Source organism: Coregonus lavaretus (genome assembly GCF_964263955.1).
Source record: "Coregonus lavaretus genome assembly, chromosome: 4".
NCBI classification, from domain to species: Eukaryota; Metazoa; Chordata; class Actinopteri; order Salmoniformes; family Salmonidae; genus Coregonus; species Coregonus lavaretus.
In genome coordinates this window covers 5,459,569-5,482,460 of record NC_139991.1, presented here as the reverse complement: position 1 = coordinate 5,482,460, position 22,892 = coordinate 5,459,569, and the positions used below count along the sequence as shown (strand labels likewise).

The window sequence follows — 22,892 nt, the reverse complement described above, 5'->3', positions numbered from 1 at the left end:
CGTAACAGACTACAGTAGCAGATATCAAATGAAGTCCCAATAACTATAGTTTTTATATTGCGTTGTTATCTGGAAAGCGATGCTGAAGCAGTATACTGTACTTTCATTGTCCAAGCATAAAACAAATGTGTGTGTTTTGTCCACAGGTCTCTCTCCCAACCACACACCATCTTCCTCACCTGTACCGTCCAGAAGCACCTCTCTTATCACAGCCCCTCAAATAGGTACGTTCATCTTTCTGTCTGTGAGATAATATTGACTCTCTTCACTGGAGAGCATGAAAAGCCCTGCATAAAAAATTTATACAAATATTGTAAACCTTTTTCTTTCAGCTGTAGCCACAGAGGTGAACTATGCCCCCTCGTCGCCTGTCAGCCTGGTAAGACCACTATGCATTATATTTTTCTGATGCACTCCATAATAGTGTTTTAACAGTATGTTGATGTGTGTTGTTTTGTGTTCCTCTCTGGCAGCGATTGGAGGTTCTGTCTGAGAGGGAGCAGGCTGATACTAGTACACTGGAGCATGAGGTCAGCATAGCACTCTCACCACCACTCTCATTCTCAAGTGGCACCCTGGAACAGTTAGTCAGACATGGAAATGCATTACATAGTTAGTAAAACCCTCATGAGTTTACACTCCAGAATAGCTATGCTCATAGCTATGTTGGATACAATAATTCATTTACGGTAGAACATTGTAAATGTTGACATTCTTGCGCCCCCTCTCCAATAAAATCTGATTAGTTTCTCCTGAATTGACAGTGTTTAAAGAATAGTGATATTATGTTACTGCTGTTCTTAGAGCACCAGGAGGCTGGTGGACTGGAAGCCCAATGAGAAGCGTAAGGTGTCCTCAGGCACCCTGGCTCCCCGCTACTCTGGTCCCCCACCCCCCAGGGAGCCCAGTGGGGGCCAGAAGGAGAACTGTGACCCCCGGGTAACAGCTAAGAATTGCTTAGCACCAGTACTAGTCAATAAGCCAGAGGAGGGTCTGGTCCGAGCCCCTAACCAGGCCCCTGCTACTGGGGTGGCCAAGCCTGTCCCTCGGCCCCCCACTCAGCAGGCCCCCTGCACGGCAGAGATCAAGACCATCGGGGCCTTTCCTCCCCTCATGAGAGCTGTCTCCTGGGACACTGTTGGAACCCTCAACTCCAGGAATGGGGCTCCAAGTCTCCCCCCTACAAACGAGGAAACCATCTCCTTTCAAGACAAGACCCAGGATGCCTTGCTCAAGTCCTCTGGGTACAAGGACTTCCCTGTACAGCCTGTCAACGTGCAGAAACTGTCTAAAATAAGAGAGGTACGATGGGAGCCTTTTAACTACTGGGGCTCACCCCTTGAGTTTCACCTGATAGCATTAATGTGACATTTACTGCATGTTTTGGGGATTTAAGAGCCTTTTGTTTTGTTCTTGTAATGTTTTGTTCTTGTAAACGTGTTTTTATGACCTATTACAACATGAAAGCTTCTGCAAGTTCTTAAACATCCTAATTTGCACTGTTCTTCTGTATACAGGAGCACAAGCTGATGCGGAACCAAAGCATTGTGGGGTCAAAGTTGGCAGACTTGAGTGAAACAGCTGAACAGGAAAGAGGTACTGTGTTATCCTGTGTCTGACCTGGAGAGGAGACAGTGCTGTGTGTAGTGCTGTGTAACAGTAGAGAGGATAGTAGACTTTTATCTAGTAAGGGGGAAAGGAGTCAAGGATCCCAGCTACGTCACAGGATGCTAGTCCTTACTGACCCCAAAAGATTTTCCTTAGAACTGAGGGTATGTTCTGTTCTAAATTTGGCACAGAGCTTTACTTTATTGGCAACCTGAACTGTTATTTTAAGTTTGCACCAGCAGATGGTGTTAGTGTTAACTAAAACATGAGAGCACCCAGTCGGCTAAAAAATTGGTTTGCAAAAACTTTGAAAGGACATCAGTGAAATAGTTTGTGATCCAAGAAAATTGCAGTACAATGTTGTTCAGAAGTACGTAGATTATCAAATGATAATGTGGTCCTCTGTAGCTCAGCTGGTAGAGCACGGCGCTTGTAACGCCAGGGTAGTGGGTTCGATCCCCGGGACCACCCATATACAAAAATGTATGCACGCATGACTGTAAGTCGCTTTGGATAAAAGCGTCTGCTAAATGGCATATTATTATTATTATTATAATCTGATCATTTATTAGTTTGATCATAAATTAGGTTTTCCCTGATAGAGACCAGATAGCCATGTTGTAACTAACTAATGGTCTTCTGCGTGTGTGGCCAGGTCCCTCTCTTTTGCCCCCTGCAGGGTCTCATAATGATGAGGAGGCTAAAGAGAAGTCAGACGCCATGCCCAACATCTCAGACATCATGCTGAGGAAACTCAAACTGCACAGAGGGCTACCAGGCTGGTGGGTATCACAGTATTTAGACTGACAGGGAATGACCTTTGACAAATACACTTTTCCAGAATATATCTCTTCTATATCTGTGAGCATATATTTTTGTATTTTCTACTTACATACTGAACCTATATTTCCTCTCTGATTCTATTGCAGTGCACCTCCACTCACGGAAAAAGAAGTTGAGGTTAGTATTTACTCTGGATAGTGTATTATGCAGAGTAACACAGTTTTATAGTGCATGTTCTCCCCATGTCTGTCTGTGTCTAGCCTCATGAATGTAATGTACAGGAAGCCCCTAGTCTCTACCCATGATTGAGACTAATGGGAGCCTTAATGATTTCCTGTCTCTAAGGAGAAAATGCAAACATGGCTGTGTTTGAGTGCAGAGCACTGGGCCTAGGCTATAGCCCCGCCTGCCCAGTCGCCTGTCGCGTCCAGGGGGATACATGTTGTGCACTAGGACAGTCGAGTTCACCAATTTCCTCTCAACACTTGCCTCAGTATCTGAGACGATGTTTGGAATGCTGCAGCAGAGACCCTTTGATCATGACAGCATGGCACCAGGAGTTCATCTGTCAGCATCGCTGCACGTTATAGGCTCATCTCAGGCCTGGTAGCAAGCAGCACTGTCAACACACTGGCTAGTTGGTACTCTATATGGTAGCTGGGTAGCCCACTGGGGTAGTTGTGCTTTATATTGCCACATACATTGCTACCATAACAGTTGTTATGTTAACATGTTATCAAGGATGTTCAGTGTTACATGTGTTTATTCAGTCCCATACTGTATTAATGTTTTCTTGGGCAGCACATTCATTGACGTGACCCCTCTAGTTTTCAGACCCCTTGACTTTTTCCACATTTAGCTATGTTACAGCCTTATTCTAAAATGAATTAAATGGTTTATTTTCTCATCAATCTACACACAATACCCCATAATGACAAAGCAAAAATAGTTTTTTTGAAATGTTTGCAAAGTTATAAAAAAAACAACGGAAATATCACTTTTACATAAGTATTCAGACCCTTTACTCAGAACTTTGTTGAAACACCTTTGGCAGTGATTACAGCCTCGAGTATTCTTGGGTATGACGCTACAAGCTTGTCACACATGTATTTGGGCAGTTTCTCCCATTCTTCTCTGCAGATCCTCTCAAGCTCTGTCAGTTGGATGGGGAGCGTCGCTACCAGTGGCGGCTCCTGAAAAAATTCTCAGGGGGGGCAATTTTTCTGATGATTTAGGTGACCTACACACATTTTAAAAAAGATATGTCCAGCAACAACATGAAGACAGGGGCAGCATATAAGTCAATACCAGAAGCATTTATTGACTGATCTCAAAAGTGTTGGCTTACCAGGGTTGGTGGAGCCCTCAGTTTCATCTTTGCCTCGCAAAGCTAACTCAAACACTCCGCAAAACTTCACACACTGGATTAGCCGGCTGAGGATGTGGCGGTTCTTGCTAATGTCGTAGTAAATATATTTGTTATAGTGAATATGGAATATGATATGTTGAGTAAAATGTTGTGCTAAGATCTATTTAGGTCAGGAGCTGGTTATAAGTTCTGTTCCTATCCAATAACAATGGACAAAAGGGTCCTATCTTGTCAGCCTTGTCAGCAGGTGGCCAAGGACAACACCCACGCCATAGGCCTCTCAGTTCTTCCAACTCACGAGTTCTTGCTCTGAGGACACACACACACACACACACAAACACACACACACACACATCATCACTGTTAAACACACACACACACACACACACACACACACACATCATCACTGTTAAACACACACACACACACACACACACACACACAAAAATCCCCTCTCTTAGGCTGAACATTTGAAGACAGAGAACCCGACTCAGAGCCAATGCAACAGTGACAGTAGCCTGGAGGGGACCTCGCCCAACTCATCAGGACCAATCAGAAGATCAGAACTACTAGATTCAACCTACTTCATTTATTGCATAAAATGTCTGCACACAATGTTTCGGGGCTCTCTTCAGATAATAATAATAATAATAATAATAATAATATGCCATTTAGCAGACGCTTTTATCCAAAGCGACTTACAGTCATGCGTGCATACATTTTTGTGTATGGGTGGTTCCGGGGATCGAACCCACTACCTTGGCGTTACAAGCGCCATGCTCTACCAGCTGAGCTACAGAAAGTGGATACTCATGGATGCGCATCGCAATTGTAAAATGTCAACACAATTGGAGACACCACGTCATTTTTGGAGACATGTTATTGACAGTAAACTATTGTAGATGCGACTGCTAACTAAATAAAACATTTTAGCTGGCTAGCTAATCATCTTAGCTAAATGTGGGGCAAACAATTCAGTTATTTACCCTTAATTTGAGGGATTGGGGTGAAAGAAATCGAGTTACATAGTGATACTTTACGATATACTGTATTGACAATATCGCAATATTTTAACGCTAGTTGGCTGTACCTGCACCAAAACACCATTATTGTTCCTTCATAGCTTGTTCTCAATCTTTTCACATTGGGAGCCAATTTGTTTTCAGCACTTTTATTTCCATGACTGATCAAAACTCGTTCTCATGGCTTTCTGATCCCTCTGCAACAGACATATGGTGCGCAATAAAATCACAGTATCGAATCGCAATACGTATAGAATCATGAGACTCGCAATGCTGATGCATATATCTTATCGTGAGGTTCCTGGCAATTCCCAGCCCAAGTTCATTTGCCACAACAAATCTCTTCGCTAGCAAACGCGATGTCTTCTCCAAAACGGCAATGTGTCTCCAGCAATGTTTACTTTTTTGACGTTCTATGGCATCTCCACTTTCCAAGCATATATGACCACATGTAATATTTTGGTAAGTGATGCAAATAGTGAACTATGTAGGGCCAGGATGTAAAATATATGTAGCTGCAGCAATTTCTCTTATCTGATATGGTAAGTAATGGGGCTTAATTTATAGCTCCCTAAGAGTTTGACGAACGGGTCCGTGCACGCGATTCCAGATATCTTTACCTCTGAATAAACTGCCTTTATTATACCATATCCACCCTGTCCAAAGTCTCTACTTGGTCTCAGTTCTCCAGTAAACTTGTGATTATCAACACTAACCTCATCGTTGTGGCGGCGGACAGCTAGCCTGTATCCCTCATCAAGTTGAGTGGCAATGTTATTTTTCCGTTCGTACCAATTTTTGGAAAATCCTCGGGTGTAGGACTTTCCGCCTTTAGTAGAAACCTGTTGAATTATTAAATTTGGTCTGGGAGGTCCTAATTGTTTCGTTGCCAATTTATCTTCATTTGTTCGCCGACAAAAAGGAACTTCTTTCAAAGACACAATCCGCTCTTTTCTCAGTTACGTTCATGGTTACGTTACGTTACGTATGACGAAAGCGCGTAAGTGCAAGCCCTCAGACACCCATAGAGATTGTATTGAAGGCTCTGAAATTTGAAAAAAATAGATTTTACATTAGAGGCTATGAGAGACTTCTGGGCGATTTTCAACCTGACTGAAATCGCCCCAAAAGGGGGGGAGCCATTTGAAGCACGACTTTAGCCTGATTCGACATTTAGTGGCAGTGTGGCACTGTGGCAGATCAGACGTATAGATTACAACACTGATAACTACTGTTGCCGTGATATAATTGATTAGAAAAAAAATCCCTTCCTTTTCCCGTTTGGCAGTGCGTCGCCCATATCGCCCTATTGAACAGGCCGCCCCTGGTCGCTACACAGCTATTTTCATGTCTCTCCAGAGATGTTCGATTGGGTTCAAGTCCGGGCTCTGGCTCGGCCACTCAAGGACATTCACAGACTTGTCCCAAAGTCACTCCTGCGTTGTTTTGGCTGTGTGCATAGGGTCGTTGTCCTTTTGTAAGGTGAACCTTTGCCCCAATCTGAGGTTCTGAGCACTCTGGAGCAGGTTTTCATCAAGGATCTCTCTGTACTTTGCTCCGTTCATCTTTCCCTCGATCCTGACTAGTCTCCCAGCCTTTTGGCCAGCTCTAGGAAGAGTCTTGGTGGTTCCAAACTTCTTCCATTTAAGAATGGAGGCCACTGTGTTCTTGGGAACCTTTAATGCTGCAGACATTTTTTAGTACCCGTCCCCAGATCTGTGCCTCGACACAATCCTGTCTCGGAGCTCTACGGACAATTCCTTCGACCTCATGGCTTGGTTTTTACTCTGACATGCACTGTCAACTGTGGGACCTTATATAGACAGGTGTGTGCCTTTCCAAATCATGTCCAATCAATTGAATTTACCACAGCTGGACTCCAATCAACTTGTAGAAACATCTCAAGGATGATCAATGGAAACAGGATGCACCTGAGCTCAATTCCGAGTCTGATAGCAAAGGGTCTGAATATTTATATGTAAATAAGGTATTTAAGTTTTTTTTATTTTTAATACATTTAATAAACCAGTTTTTTAAAAATCCATTTTAGAATAAGGCTGTAACGTAACAAAATGTGGAAAAAGGGAAGGGGTCTGAATACTTTCCGAATGCACTACACTTTGTGTGGCGGTCCAGTGAGTTGGTGTGTCTCAGTCCTTAATAATGGTATCCAATGTGTCCCTGGTGACTGTTTAATGAACATTAAACACAGTCATATCCTTCCCACAGAACGCGTTTGTTCAACTGTCGCTTGCGTTCCGGAACGACAACTACACTCTGGAGACGCGGCTCAAACAGGCGGAGCGGGAGCGGACCCTGACCGAGGAAAACACAGAGAAGGAACTGGAAGAATTCAAAGGCTCTCTGAAGGTCAGCCTTTAGTAGGCCATGATAACACAGGAGATTAAATGAGTTGTGATCCACTTTCACTTATCAAGGCCCTGTGTTTTATTGTTGTTGTCTCCTCAGTGCACGGCACCACAGTGGAGCAACATGGATCAGCGGGAATCCTACCAGAGCCTCATAGAGACAGTAGCAGTACTGCACCGTCTGGCCACCAGGCTCTCCAGCAGGGCTGAGATGGTTGGAGCAGTGAGACAGGTACTGGAACGCAGGCATAGGATAGGATAGGATGGGCCATTCACGAGGTACCCTAATGATTTGCCTATAGAGAGAGGAAACCCCTGAATGAGAGAAGAAAACAATGAGTGAAAGTGAAAACTTTTCCATGCTCCACTGTCATGAGAAAAACACTGCCTTCTTTGGGATGTTCAGGGGGCATTGGAATGTTTGTGAAGGATTTAGCCCGATGTTATGCTTTCCCTCAGGTTATCGTTCATGCCAAAGCCAACTCCAATAAATGACTAGGGAAGGACTCAGGGCTATGTCCGTTGTTAGACGTCACACAAGTCCCTTGTGATTTATAGCCTAACAACACATTGCTGCTGTACGAGACCTGACCCCAGACCTGACATGATGATGGCTTTCCACAGTGTTGGAGTCCCTCTCAAAATTCTATTCTCTCTCTCTCTCTCTGCTGTGACTGTATGGTTAACTATCCTGCCCATAGACAGTAATGACCCTGTTGTCGCTGTGTTATCTAGAACCTAAGAGGATTCTTCGTCTGTCCCCATAGGAGAACCCTTTAAAGAACCCTTTTTGGTTCCAGGTAGAACCCTTTTGGGTTCCAAGTAAAACCCTTTCCACAGAGGGTTCTACCTGGAACCCAAAAGGGTTCTCCTATGGGGACAGCCAAATAACCCTTTTGAAACCCTGTGTGTGACAGGAGAAACGCATGAACAAGGCCACAGAGGTGATGATGCAGTACGTGGAGAATCTGAAGAGGACCTATGAGAAGGACCATGCTGAGCTGATGGAGTTCAAGAAGCTGGCCAACCAGAACTCCAGTCGCTGCTATGGAGGATCCATAGACACTGGAGGTACACCTGCACAAACCCTTTATCTCCAGTGCATGATAGGCGAGTTGTTGCAAAATGTTGATTGACTTAAACTGCATTCTCCTGTGTGCTTTGGTTAGATGATGGAGTTCCACGGCCATCCAGATCCATGTCGCTGACCCTGGGAAAGGTTGGTGCTGGAATGTTGAACAGAGTGTTTCCAGTGGGTTTATTGTTGAGAGAATGCACTGGATTTGACTGGTTATAGCAGGGTTACAGTTCTCAATGTGATAGACCATACAGTAAGGATAATGCCCCCAACTAAAACTCTCCCTCTCTTTTCTTCTACCCTCTTTCTCTCACCCTCTCTCTCTCCCTTCCAATTGTTCCTTATTAGGCTTTGCCTAGACGGAGGGTCAGTGTTGCGGTGGTCCCCAAATTTAACCTCCTGAACATACCTGGTCAGACCCCGGTCATGGCAGGTCCTGGCCCCAGCGTTGCCATGGGACCCAGCCACCAACCCACCATGGGCCAAGCACTTCCTGTCCTGGTATGTTTTCTACCCAATCATAGCCTTCTCAGCCTGTCAACCTGACCACATGATTAAGTGGTAATATCCTGTCTATTTAAATGTATCAGTCTGCTCTGTCTACATGCATGTTGTTTGTTCTTGTTAATTACAGTGTGAAGCCAACAGTATGAAAAGCATCTTTCCCACTCAGCCTACACAGCCAGCTATAGCTGAGAGGTATGTTCCTCCATCCTCTATCATAATGTGCACCCAATGCATACCCACGGATATACTGTACATACTGTACTCAGCACAATCTATCTGCTTGCATGTACAGTGGCTTGCAAAAGTATTCACCCCACTTAGAATTTTTCCTATTTTGTTGCATTACAACCTGGAATTAAAATTGATTTTTTTGGGGGTTTGTATCATTTGATTTACACAACATGCCTACCACTTTGAAGATACAAAATATTTTTTATTGTGAAACAAACAAGAAATAAGACAAAAAAACTGAACTTGAGCATGCATTACTATTCACATACTATTTGTTGAGTCAGGGTGTGTATTTTCTCTGTTGTGTTTGGCTATGTTGATTGTCTATGTTAGATTCTAGTATGTCTAGATCTATGTTGGCCTGTGTGGTTCCCAATCAGAGGCAGCTGTCGCTCGTTGTCTCTGATTGGGGACCATACTTAGGCAGCCTTTTGGCACCTGTTAGTTGTGGGATCTTGTTCCGTGTAAGGTATGTTGTGTGTATGCTACCTTGGACTTCACGTTTCGTTTGTTGTTTTGTCGTGGTGTTTATTCGTTAAATAAACATGTATGCTTATCACGCTGCGCCTTGGTCCTTCTCGTTCGTAAACGATCATGACAAATCTTTAAGTCATACCACAGATTCTCAATTGGATTGAGGTCTGGGCTTTGACTAGGCCATTCCAAGACATTTAAATGTTTCCCCTTAAACCACTCGAGTGTTGCTTTAGCAGTATGCTTAGGGTCATTGTCCTGCTGGAAGGTGAACCTCCGTCCCAGTCTCAAATCTCTGGAAGACTGAAACAGGTTTCCCTCAAGAATTTAGCGCCATCCATCATTCCTTCAATTCTGACCAGTTTCCCAGTCCCTGCCGATGTAAAACATCCCCACAGCATGATGCTGCCACCACCATGCTTCACTATGAGGATGGTGTTCTCGGGGTGATGAGAGGTGTTGGGTTTGCGCCAGACATAGCGTTTTCCTTGATGGCCAAAAAGCTCAATTTTAGTCTCATCTGACCAGAGTACCTTCTTCCATATGTTTGGGGAGTCTCTCATATGCCTTTTGGCGAACACCAAACATGTTTACTTGTTTTTTTCTTTAAGCAATGGCTTTTTTCTGGCCACTCTTCCATAAAGACCAGCAAACCTGGTGGACAGATACTCCAATCTCCGCTGTGGAGATTTGCAGCTCCTTCAGGGTTATCTTTGACCTCTTTGTTGCCTCTCTGATTAATCCCCTTTTATAACCCAACCCTGATCTGTACATCTCCACAACTTTGTTCCTGACCTGTTTGGAGAGCTCCTTGGTCTTCATGGTGCCACTTGCTTGTTGGTGCCCCTTGCTTAGTGGTGTTGCAGACTCTGGGCCTTTCAGAACAGGTGTATTTATACTGAGATCGTGTGACAGATACTGACACTTAGATTGCACACAGGTGGACTTTATTTAACTAATTATGTGAATTCTGAAGGTAATTGGTTGCACCAGATCTTATTTAGGGGCTTCATAGCAAAGGGGGTGAATACATATGCACGCACCACTTTTCCGTTATTTATTTTTTAGAATTTTTTGAAACAAGTTATTTTTTTCATTTTACTTCACCAATTTGGGCTATTTTGTGTATGTCCATTACATGAAATCCAAATTAAAAAAAACAATTTAAATTACAGGTTGTAATGCAACAAAATAGGAAAAACGCCAAGGGGGATGAATAATTTTGCAAGGCACTGTATTGCCTGGTTCCTAAGGTCAGGTCACAGCTCCATGAAACAATGGGCAATGAGGGGCCTTACATTATGTACACCCTTATCAGAAGACATCTTGTGCTGTATCAGAATCATTGCCTCGTTTGCTTGACCTCCAGGAAGTGTTCCCTGGGGAGTAGCTTGATTAATCCTGGCCATCCGGATACCAGGGGCCATATACAGCAAAGCACTGCACTACCCTTATGCAACTCCCAGATTGTCTATGCACCCAAAATAACTGTGCAAGCATTCCATAAAAAACAGCTGCAACTGATTGATGGGCTATTCTGAGATGTAATCTAAACATTTGGGTTGGGGAGCTTGACAAAAGCCAGCCAGGGGCTCCTTCCCTGGCCTAATAATAAGGTGAGTCTGAGAGAGAGAGAGAGAGAGAGAGAGAGAGAGAGAGAGAGAACATTCAAGTGGATGCTGTCTTAGTTCGCCCCATGCCAAAATCTCAGGATCTCTCAGAGCGAGAGAGACAATAACAATCGTATCAAGTGTCTGCTCAGTAAAAGCCAGGGACATTTTAAGAGTCCCCATGTACACATTTTGCCTTTGTACTTTTGGTTTTTACCCAAGCTTGCCTGGCAGTGATGGTGCCATCCACGCACACTGCCTTTCAACTACGTTCCAGCCTGTCCATTAAGACAAGGCCACAGTGTTATGATGGAAAGCCTAGTGACCATGATGCACTCCTCTCTCTCATCATAATGTCTGTTGGTAAAATGTTCTATGTGTTCTTTCCGCTATGAAACAATGCAGTGGAAAGAGTGTGGCAGAGCAGGAAGCTGAGCCATCAGCCCCAGCCAAGCCCCCCGTCAACCTAGAGGAGATCAGATCAGAGATCAAGGCAAAGATCGAGGAGGAGGCCTACAATAAAGGGTGAGGCCCTTTTCTATGTACCCGCTCACACTGACCACCCACACACATACCCACAGTCACACACCCTGTGCACGCTGACAGAAGTGTGGCGCAACACTGGCTGTACTGTACTGACATAATAGTATGAAGAATCAACAAAATATACAGTACATTCAGCATTCAAATAAAGTTAAGTAGTTTATATGTAATGAGCCACTGCTGCCTTGTGATACATCCTCTACATTCAGCTCATGTGCTTTTAATGATAAAACAAATGTAATGTTCCAAATACAGCTACCAAGAGGGACTGAAGAGAAGTAAAGAAGTCAAAGAGGTGGTGGAGGAGGAGGAGGAGGAGGAGGAGGAGGAGAACGCAGAGGAATTGCCAGAAAAGAAGGATGAAGAAAAAGGAAAAGAAGTCAGCAGAAAAGAAAAGTTCAGCAGGTGATTTTCACTTCATGTAGATAAATTGTAAATACATAATTATGTAGTTATATTAACCACTGTATAATGACTGGGTGTATACCTTGAATTGTTCTGAATCCCCTCTCAATGTCGCCTTTACAGTAAGGTTGAAGAGATCCTAGTTGTCCTTGACCGGCTTTGCCCCAAGATTTTCCGCCGTAACCGACTTCTCTGGATTGTTTTGACGCTGTTCCTGGTCACGTTTCTGGTCGTCAATGTTTTCACATACTTTAGTGATCGCTATAACAACCATGGGGACATGTCGGCAGAAAAAGCCATGGTCCAGGGCAAGAAGAAGATCTTTGGACTGAATGTAGGAGTACAGCCAAAGAATCCCACTCCAGAATAAGAGTCTGTCTCATCCTTCTCTCAGCCCATAGACTATTTTTCCCATGATACATCACCATACAAGAGCTGAACTTGAATATAGGGTTTTGAAGATATAGGGTTTGGGGATGTATCTTTGGGAGCATTTGTTGATTATTTTCATGGTTTCAGAGGATAAGCCTTCTAATGATCATAGACTTTATCAAGGCATATTTATGTTGTTAGGAAAGCTGCCTGAGTGTTTGTGATGGTGATATATGATTGTTGCTTAGGGGGCCAAGTATAATAGTTTGATGAAATGTTTTCTTATCTACAGTGAGGTCCAGCACTTTGGATATGAAATGATACAATGACTATGAGGTTAAAATGCAGAAAGTAAGCTTTAATTTGAGGGCATTTCCATCCATACCAGGTGAATTGTTTAGAAATTACAGCACTTTTTGTACATAGTCCCCCCATTTCAGGGAGCCAGAAGTATTTGGACAAATTCACTTATACAGTTGAAGTCGGAACATACATACACCTTAGGCAAATACATTTAAACTCAGTTTTTCACAATTCCTGACATTTAATCCTAGTAAAAATTCCCTGTCTTAGGTCAGTTAGGATCACCAATACATTTTAAGAATGTGAAATGTCAGAATAATAGTAGAGAGAATGATTTATTTCAGCTTTTATTTCTTTCATCACATTCCCAGTGGGTCAGAATTAGTATTTGGTAGCATTGCCTTTAAATTGTTTAACTTGGGTCAAACGTTTCGGGTAGCCTTCCACAAGCTTTCCACAATAAGTTGGGTGAATTTTGGCCCATTCCTCCTGACAGAGCTGGTGTAACTGAGTCAGGTTTGTAGGCCTCCTTGCTCGCACACACTTTTTCAGTTCTGCCCACAAATGTTCTATAGGATTGAGGTCAGGGATTTGTGATGGCCACTCCAATACCTTGACTTTGTTGTCCTTTAGCCATTTTGCCACAACTTTGGAAGTATGCTTGGGGTCATTGTCCATTTGGAAGACCCATTTGCGACCAAGCTTTAACTTCCTGACTGATGTCTTGAGATGTTGCTTCAATATATCCACATAATTTTCCTTCCTCATGATGCCATCTTCAGTGAGGGAAAAAAGTATTTGATCCCCTGCTGATTTTGTACATTTGCCCACTGACAAAGACATGATCAGTCTATAATTTTAATGGTAGGTTTATTTGAACAGTGAGAGACAAAATAACAACAACAAAAATCCAGAAAAACGCATGTCAAAAATGCTATCAATTGATTAGCATTTTAATGAGGGAAATAAGTATTTGACCCCTCTGCAAAACATGACTTAGTACTTGGTGGCAAAACCCTTGTTGGCAATCACAGAGGTCAGACGTTTCTTGTAGTTGGCCACCAGGTTTGCACACATCTCAGGAGGGATTTTGTTCCACTCCTCTTTGCAGATCTTCTCCAAGTCATTAAGGTTTCGAGGCTGACGTTTGGCAACTCGAACCTTCAGCTCCCTCCACAGATTTTCTATGGGATTAAGGTCTGGAGACTGGCTAGGCCACTCCAGGACCTTAATGTGCTTCTTCTTGAGCCACTCCTTTGTTGCCTTGGCCGTGTGTTTTGGGTCATTGTCATGCTGGAATACCCATCCACGACCCATTTTCAATGCCCTGGCTGAGGGAAGGAGGTTCTCATCCAAGATTTGATGGTACATGGCCCCGTCCATCGTCCCTTTGATGCGGTGAAGTTGTCCTGTCCCCTTAGCAGAAAAACATCCCCAAATAATAATGTTTCCACCTCCATGTTTGATGGTGGGGATGGTGTTCTTGGGGTCATAGGCAGCATTCCTCCTCCTCCAAACACGGCGAGTTGAGTTGATGCCAAAGAGCTCGATTTTGGTCTCATCTGACCACAACACTTTCACCCAGTTCTCCTCTGAATCATTCAGATGTTCATTGGCAAACTTCAGACGGCCCTGTATATGTGCTTTCTTGAGCAGGGGGACCTTGCGGGCGCTGCAGGATTTCAGTCCTTCATGGCGTAGTGTGTTACCAATTGTTTTCTTGGTGACTATGGTCCCAGCTGCCTTGAGATCATTGACAAGATCCTCCCGTGTAGTTCTGGGCTGATTCCTCACCGTTCTCATGATCATTGCAACTCCACGAGGTGAGATCTTGCATGGAGCCCCAGGCCGAGGGAGATTGACAGTTATTTTGTGTTTCTTCCATTTGCGAATAATCGCACCAACTGTTGTCACCTTCTCACCAAGCTGCTTGGCGATGGTCTTGTAGCCCATTCCAGCCTTGTGTAGGTCTACAATCTTGTCCCTGATATCCTTGGAGAGCTCTTTAGTCTTGGCCATGGTGGAGAGTTTGGAATCTGATTGATTAATTGCTTCTGTGGACAGGTGTCTTTTATACAGGTAACAAGCTGAGATTAGGAGCACTCCCTTTAAGAGTGTGCTCCTAATCTCAGCTCGTTACCTGTATAAAAGACACCTGGGAGCCAGAAATCTTTCTGATTGAGAGAGGGTCAAATACTTATTTCCCTCATTAAAATGCAAATCAATTTATAACATTTTTGACATGCGTTTTTCTGGATTTATTTGTTGTTATTCTGTCTCTCACTGTTCAAATAAACCTACCATTAAAATTATAGACTGATCATTTCTTTGTCAGTGGGCAAATGCACAAAATCAGCAGGGGATCAAATACTTTTTTCCCTCACTGTATTTTGTGAAGTGCACCAGTTCCTCCTGCAGCAAAACACCCCCACAGCATGATGCTACCACCCCTGTGCTTCACGGTTGGGATGGTATTCTTCGGCTTGCAAGCTGACCCCTTTTTCCTCCAAACATAACGATGGTCATTATGGCCAAACAGTTCTATTTTGTTTCATCAGACCAGAGGACATTTCTCCAAAAAGTACGATCTTTGTCCCCATGTGCAGTTGCAAACCGTAGTCTGGCTTTTTTTATGGTGGTTTTGGAGCAGTGGCTTCTTCCTTGCTGAGCGACCTTTCAGGTTATGTCGATATAGGACTCGTTTTACTGTGGATATAGATACTTTTGTACCTGTATCCTCCAGCATCTTCACAAGGTCCTTTGCTGTTGTTCTGGGATTGATTTGCACTTTTCGCACCAAAGTACGTTAATCTCTAGGAGACAGAACGCGTCTCCTTCCTGAGCGGTATGATGGCTGCGTGGTCCCATGGTGTTTATACTTGTGTACTATTGTTTGTACAGATGAACGTGGTACCTTCAGGCATTTGGAAATTGCTCCCAAGGATGAACCAGACTTGTGGAGGTCTACAATTTTTTTCTGAGGTCTTGGCTGATTTCTTTTGATTTCCCCATGATGTCAAGCAAAGAGGCACTGAGTTTGAAGGTAGGCCTTGAAATACATCCACAGGTACACCTCCAAGTGACTCAAATTATGTCAATTAGCCTATCAGAAGCTTCTAAATCCATGACATCATTTTCTGGAATTTTCCAAGCTGTTTAAAGCCACAGTCAATTTAGTGTATGTAAACTTCTGACCCACTGGAATTGTGATACAGTGAATTATAAGTGAAATAATTTGTCTGTAAACAATTGTTGGAAAAATTACTTGTGTCATTTACAAAGTAGATGTCCTAACCGACTTGCCAAAACTATAGTTTGTTAACAAGACATTTGTGGAGTGGTTGAAAAACAAGTTTTAATGACTCCAACCTAAGTGTATGTAAACTTCTGACTTCAACTGTATGTGTATTAAAGTAGTCAAATCTGTAGTATTTGGCTTGTGACGCTACAAACTTGTTGGACGCATTCACAGTTTGTTTTGGTTGTGTTTCCGATTATTTTGTGCCCAATAGAAATGAATGGTAAAATAATTTGTGTCATTTGTAAATAAGTTGTAAATAAGAATAAAATATTTGTCTGAACAGTTCTATTTTAATGTGGATGCTACCATGATTACGGATAATCCTGAATGACACAATGAACAGTATGAACAGGGAGGGTTAGCATTTTGGGGGGGTATGATATTTATGCCTCAGTAACTTTCACACTAATCATTATTCACGATTCATTCATGATTATCCGTAATCATGGTAGCATCCACATTAATTTAAAAGTGTTTAGAAACATGTTCTATTCTTATTTACACTAAAGGTGACTCCAAAATACACAACACATTATTTACCATTCATTTATATTTGGCACAAAATAATCTGACACACAAACTGCAAATGCATTCAACAAGTTTGTAGTCACAAGCTTGATGTAGTCATTGCATGCTATGAATATGGGACCAAATACTACACTTTTGACTACTTTAATACACATAGAAGTGAATTTGGCCAAATACTTTTGGTTCCCTAAAATGGGGGGACTATGTACAAAAAGTGCTGTAATTTTTAAACTGTTCTCCCGATATGGATGAAAATACCCTCAATTTAAAGCTGACAGTCTGCACTTTATAGTCATTGTATCATTTCAAATCCAAAGTGCTGAAGTACAGAGCCAAAACAACACAAATTGTCACTGTCCAAATACTTTTGGACCTCACTGTATATATTCACAATGTATTGTTATTATTCCTTGTCCTACTCTGAATGTCATCCTGGAGGACTGAATGTGGCCCCTTGGGCGAAAATTGATGATTCATGATGAGTTCCCTAAGACAAATGTCACAGTAGACATTAGACTAATGTACATTTATCTAACACTCTAATGTTACTGTGTGTTCGTTCTCTCAGGTCCAGTAAGATGACATCCCCTGAAGAGATTTACAGAGATATTTCAAGAGATAGATATGTTTAAATAAAAATCTTTAGTAAAATATCTAGATTTGTGGTATTTAAGCAGATACTTTTTTGGAAAATCTGTAATACAAGCACATTCCAAAGTAGTTCCTCAAGTGCAATATTTAGCAGCTGATGGTTCTTGTTTGTTTAGTGTTGTTACTGTGTTGGTTTGCGTCCTCAGAGCACTGAAAGATTTCCTTCATGTACGAGAGCACTTTTACACAGCATGAGAAATGTTTTATCTTCTTCGCACATGTGTGCGATGGTTTTCTCTTGTGTCATCTTCGCCTTGAAATAAAGGTGCCTTAAAACTCGCAGCCTTAATTTCCTGAGTGAATAATGTGTCACACAGACAGTTGCAGTTTAGATAAAGCAAACAGGTGTGTTGGCAGAGTTCTCATGCTAACCTCCCAAATCAGTCGTTTCCTTGGAGGAAAGAGTGACACAGCGCTTGTTCCCTTCCGCCCTGCACTTATGAAAATGAAAGATCTTCTGAACCTTTCATATCTCTCAGGAAACCACTTCTGTAATCTAATTGGGTCCATTGGGCTGTAGCTGCAGTGTGCTGCTTGAGTGATTCTCTCTATTTTAATATTAAATTAATGTCACAAAATAAAATATAAATGTCCTCTTTAGATGTTCATTTTTTTGTGCTGTTTAAATGTCACTGACTCTTCTCATATGGCAAACAACTACTTTTGCTTATTTTTCAGTTCTGCCTGCGTCATTTCCTGCTGTACTACGTTGGGGTGAGGTGTTTTGCTGGAAGTTGGATTTCGCTGTGTGTCAGAGTCACATCAGAGGATGCCAGGGATCATGAGCTTGTTAATGACAAGCAATGGGCAGAGGGAGGAAATCATTGTGTGAGGTGCCAAAGCCAATAGAAATAAACAATTTGCCCAACATCTATCTGTGCCAAACATTCCTCCTGTACTCTCTCGAAAGAATAACATTTAAGGAGTAGCTTGTTTGATTTATGCTTATTCTGTATTCATACGTTTTTTAGGCAGACTCCCAAATTCACGTGCCTATCTATTAAAACAAATTAGCATTAGAGCCTTTGGTTTTCCTCAGGTTCAATGTTTTAATGTTAGTTGTTTTAATAGAAGGGATCCTTGAGGTCAGATCAGAAATGATCCTCTCAGAAATGTTTTCCTGAAGTTGGTAAAGGAGTCTTGAAGATCGGTTTGGATGCAATCCTCCATTTGTCTTTTCAAGCATAATGTGTTATTATACATTATGAGTAAGAGCTGTTCATCTTATTCTCTGTTAATTAACCTCTTAAAAAATATTACCACTACTTCAGCAGTTTATCCCACACTTCCGAACCTTCTGCACCATGTTATGTTAACGTCTTGGTACGTTTATCTTCTTCTTGGACCTGGTTGGTTCCTAAAGTGCTCATACTGAATGGCCTGTACAATGTACTTCCTGCTTCTGCTTCCTGATGGTTCCGTGGCCTTCTGTCACCACCTCGTATGAATGGTCATTTATGCAACAGCCTTGTACACTTCATGAACCCACCCTTCTGATCTGAAGAGAATCACCTCTCACTAACCCCTTCATTTGGCTCACAGACACACAGTGGAACACTTGTCATCCTAGTAGCTCCCAGTCCTGTGTCTCTGACCATTAGTAACCATGATGCAGGTTTGGATCCTCTCACTACTGCTGCCTCTCACACTATCATTCTCTGGTCTACATGTTGATCCTAGCAAAATTCATGGTAAGATTGTTTTATTTTTTGGATGATATTGTGTGTGCCTCAAAGCTCAAAAATGTTACCTTCTTTCACTAATCGAAATCAGTTCTCAAATATGCATTGTGCTTTTGGATAATTATTTTGAAGTGATTTTGTTTTGTTCATTAATGATTACTGATGAACATTGATATAAAAATACATTAAGTAATACCAGGCATACAAATGCATTAAGTGATAATTGTTCACTAATTGATCTAAAAGAAAAAACTAATGAGTTTAACATATTCCGACTTATTATTGGATTTTCAAATAGATAAACTTGACTAATTAGAAACAAGAACAGTGAAATATGAATAATGTTTTAAAACCAGCAAACATGCACAGAAACGTATCTTCAATTCCCTTTTCACCAGCTTTCCCAGATAGCCAAATCGCTGGGGTGTTTCTGGTCAGCTACACAAATGCCCTCAACCAGTTGACCTATGCCTTCAATGCCTCTGAGGCCAGGGAGGTGTGCTGGTCTCTGGGTGTAACCATGGCCTCCAATTCCCAGGTTGAGGAGGCTCAGAGACTGGGCTTGGAAACATGCAGGTAAAATGGCGTTTGGATTAGATTTTTCTTTGTATGCTAGTGATCCTTTTAATAATAGATAACCTCTGGGAATTAATTCATCCATTTCAAATCGTCTGTGTCTCCAGGTTTGGGTGGATTGATGAACATTTTGCAGTGATCCCTCGTATTGAGGCCAGTAAAACCTGTGGTCAAAACCAGACCGGTGTCATCAAATGGAGAGCCTCTGTCACCAAACTTTTTGATGTGTTCTGCTTCGATGCTTCAGGTACAGTTAAGGATTTAAAAAAATCTTAATCTCAATGCAGTCAATCGATCAAAGGTAAAGTAGAGAAATGGTATGGTATGGTGATTCATGGATACGTAGGCTAATTGCTCTGTGCCTTTCTGACGACCCTAAACTCGGAGGTATTTGGGATTTTTCCAGAAAGTCCAATTACATACTTTCATTTCCTTTTGTGAGACTAACAATTTTATGAACGTGAGAGGAAAAGGGAACATTTGAGCGTGAAAAACATCCTACATTAACTTCCTGAACTGTCCCTGGGGTGGTGTGACCAAGTTTTAGGAATTGAGTGAAATGAAAATATTTGGCAAACAGCCACTGTGATGTCAATGCTGGATATCAAGTTATTAATTTAATTGAATGTGAATACATTTTCTAATTTACACTTTCATTTACTTACTACAGTGAGACAATTGGAGGATACCACAACTGATGTCCCTTTGACCACACAGGAGCAACAGGAGGGACCACATCCTTCTCCTTCAGGAGCGGCCTCATTCCCCTCTACCTCCCTCTCTCCAGCCATCACTCATCTTGTCCGCTCCACACAGTCCGCCCGGCCCACCTCTCAGTCTCGTTCTTCCCTTCTCTCTCTCAGTATTTTTTCTGACAACCCAGAGGAGGTAGAGGTAGAACTACACCAGTCCATGAGCAGTGCAAATTCTTCAATCGGAGGTTTGAGACATTTAACTACCAGCATTGCTGTTGTCCATCAAACCACTCCTTTGTTCTGTCATCATTACCATTGGGAGTGAAAGTGACAAGGCCTATTTTGTATGAGTAATCTCTTCCCTCTCCTGTGCTCTGTTGTTTTAGCGGTGTCAAAAGCATTAGTTATCACCTCGACCTTTGTTCTCCTTCTAACTGCAATGGCCATTCTCTGGTACTTTAGAACGTAAGTGTTTAAAAAAAAAAAACATGTTTGTAAAAGTGAAAAAACGAGATATGTAAGATTCCTTGACTTGAAAGCCATTATTTAGATCAAGGTAATTCATTAAGCACAATTACTATAACATATACATGTTGACATGATCATGCAAACATTTTATTTGTATCAGAGGAACGTTTGGGATGTAATTTATTTAACGCTGTGTTAACTGGCGTTCAGCCTGGAAGTCACATTTCATTTTTCTTCTCTTTACAAAGGAACAATGGGCTGAAGACTCTTCTCCCCTGCTGGGATGTGGAGCAGCAGAAAGAGTACATTGAGACAGAGGAGTGTGCAGCACACACCTGTATGAAGGACACAAAGGAAGCCCAGACTGAGGCTGAGGCTAAGGCTGAACCTGAGGAGGATGTGTGCAAAGAGACAGCCAATGACGTCAGTGTGAACATCAGTGATGAGACCAACACAGATTCAGCATTAGAGACAGAACCTTGATGCTTCAGATTCTGTAAGACCAAAGATAAGATCTGACTGTTTTTTAAAAGTAATGTTCCTTTTTTAAAGTTATGTTCCTGCTTATGGAAGTTATGTTGTTTAGTAGTTTGTACAAAGTGTGCATTGATGTTATTCAAAAGCATTTATTTATAGCATGGGAGGTCTTTCCAATTTTGATTAAAAAAGTTAATTTATGTCTCGTTGTTTTTTGTTGTTCATATTCGAAATAGATTGTTCTAGAGATCGTCCTATATTTTAGCCACTAGATGGCGATGTCATCAAGGCAATTATTGTTGCAATGTGGATGAGTTGGGGCTAGGACTAGTATTGTAGCTGAAATGAAAATGGGTTCATATTTTCTGCTATACAGATCATTGATTTGACGACTTCAGATAGAGTTAGTCAATATTCCAGGGCCACTGCTTACTACTGCATGTTAAATAATGTTTTTAACCTAATGCCAATCTTGAACTGATGCAATAAATTCAAACATTTTGTATCCCTGCCTTGCAGTTACTTCTTAGCCTTTTTTGGAAATGTAGTAGGCTACTGCCATGAGATTTGGGTTAGTGCTTAGTAATATTAATGTTCTAATAAACAATCTATTCCATAATCTCACAGTTTTAAATTGCTGCAATAATAATTAAAAAAATAGAATAATCCATGTTAAACATCTTTATTGATAACAAAAGTAACATAATTAAAAACAGGTTATTTTATAGCATTCTGTCAACCATTAATGAGCAAGAGGTGAGATAGACCAGTATAACATCTTTGGACAGTAGAGATAAAATATGTGCCTCTTGTATCTCAGTGCAACTAGAAGAGAAGACATGCTTTCACATTTTTCTCTCTTCTCCAAACTCTCACAATTCAATTGACTCAATGTTGCTTTCCAAAGTTATAGATACAGTACATTCAAATTAAATATTGCATACTCTGACCAATAGAAATGCCTCTGTTTTCATTCAAATTCAAACAAAACATTCACACAAATATTTCAAGCAAATATCATACAGTGCATACAAGTACAATGTATTTTACCTACAGTGTCCACAACTGACTTCAGTGTCCTCCTTGGAACCTTCTGCATGACATCCTCTAAAAACAAGCACACATAGAAAGGGACAGTGGAAATGTACCAGCCTTCATTCATCACAGCTACAGCAGTGTTCCAGCTCCAGAGATAACCACTGTCAGGTTCTGTCAACAGCTGGGACCGCCCATCACAAGGGCATGAGTGTTGGACATGAAAATAGAAGTGGCCAGTGTTTTTTCTACCAGACATTGCACTTGAAACCCAAATATTTTGTAACATTACTGAACTGTGAATAAGTGCTCTGCAGAGTGAGCCAGCCTTAGTGCAGATGTTGTTGCTGCACTGCAGAAGGAAACCCTTGTGTCAGGTAGCAAACCTGACATCAGTACTGTGGACATACATCATTTAGACACTAAGATGTAGTTGGCTCCTACTACATTCTATTTTTATACTGTTAAAGACATGCTCCGGAACTTTGGCGACCACTAATTATTTTTTAAACCTCCCGCTTTGGATGTGTCAAAGTGTAATTCATACATGCATAATCTATTAGCAGAATTAATGTCTTACCTCAATTATCCATGAAATCCCTCGTTTGAAAGCAAGTGTTTTTCTGGAAGCTGTGCTATGCCATTTCCCCTACATATACCTCCACATGGGCCAGCCCCTTAGGATTTGAGTTCAACCAATGAGCTTCAGTCCCTCGCCATATGAGTGACAGCTATCAAGATGCACATGATGCACCCACAGCAGAGTGAGAGAGCGAGCAATGACATGGTGCACATATCTGCACAT

The 22,892-nt window shown here is 41.9% G+C and overlaps 2 protein-coding genes across 2 annotated transcripts in view; both read left to right on the top strand.

The window, feature by feature from the left end:
* The window catches only part of LOC311127943 (inositol 1,4,5-triphosphate receptor associated 1-like), a gene marked incomplete at its 5' end in the record, with an annotated part of 34,857 nt that extends 21,477 nt beyond the window's left edge, over positions 1–13,380 (top strand). The window contains 16 exons of the mRNA XM_084159843.1: positions 147–224; positions 333–379; positions 474–530; positions 805–1,302; positions 1,518–1,596; positions 2,264–2,390; positions 2,538–2,568; positions 7,012–7,152; positions 7,252–7,383; positions 8,069–8,222; positions 8,321–8,370; positions 8,578–8,730; positions 8,864–8,928; positions 11,457–11,576; positions 11,850–11,999; positions 12,123–13,380. Of these exons, the coding sequence (XP_084015969.1) occupies positions 147–224; positions 333–379; positions 474–530; positions 805–1,302; positions 1,518–1,596; positions 2,264–2,390; positions 2,538–2,568; positions 7,012–7,152; positions 7,252–7,383; positions 8,069–8,222; positions 8,321–8,370; positions 8,578–8,730; positions 8,864–8,928; positions 11,457–11,576; positions 11,850–11,999; positions 12,123–12,369 (2,129 nt within the window). The 3' untranslated portion in view covers positions 12,370–13,380. The remainder of the gene's footprint in view (positions 1–146; positions 225–332; positions 380–473; positions 531–804; positions 1,303–1,517; positions 1,597–2,263; positions 2,391–2,537; positions 2,569–7,011; positions 7,153–7,251; positions 7,384–8,068; positions 8,223–8,320; positions 8,371–8,577; positions 8,731–8,863; positions 8,929–11,456; positions 11,577–11,849; positions 12,000–12,122) is intronic.
* A 5,291-nt stretch (positions 13,381–18,671) lies between these two features.
* LOC311127111 (uncharacterized protein) lies at positions 18,672–21,557 on the top strand. Its single transcript, XM_084158874.1, has 6 exons — positions 18,672–18,845; positions 19,235–19,412; positions 19,520–19,659; positions 20,083–20,352; positions 20,494–20,572; positions 20,824–21,557. The coding sequence occupies exons 1-6, from the start codon at positions 18,761–18,763 to the stop codon at positions 21,056–21,058; spliced, it is 987 nt and encodes a 328-aa protein (XP_084015000.1). The 5' UTR covers positions 18,672–18,760; the 3' UTR covers positions 21,059–21,557.
* Positions 21,558–22,892: the final 1,335 nt, after the last annotated feature.

Bases quoted from the DNA above. Each gene is read 5' to 3' on its own strand.
- LOC311127111 (XM_084158874.1), top strand. From the start codon at position 18,761: ATGATGCAGGTTTGGATCCTCTCACTACTGCTGCCTCTCACACTATCA. The intron at 19,413-19,519 runs GTAAAATGGCGT...CTGTGTCTCCAG, and splicing joins CTGGGCTTGGAAACATGCAG to GTTTGGGTGGATTGATGAAC. The intron at 19,660-20,082 runs GTACAGTTAAGG...TACTTACTACAG, and splicing joins GTTCTGCTTCGATGCTTCAG to TGAGACAATTGGAGGATACC.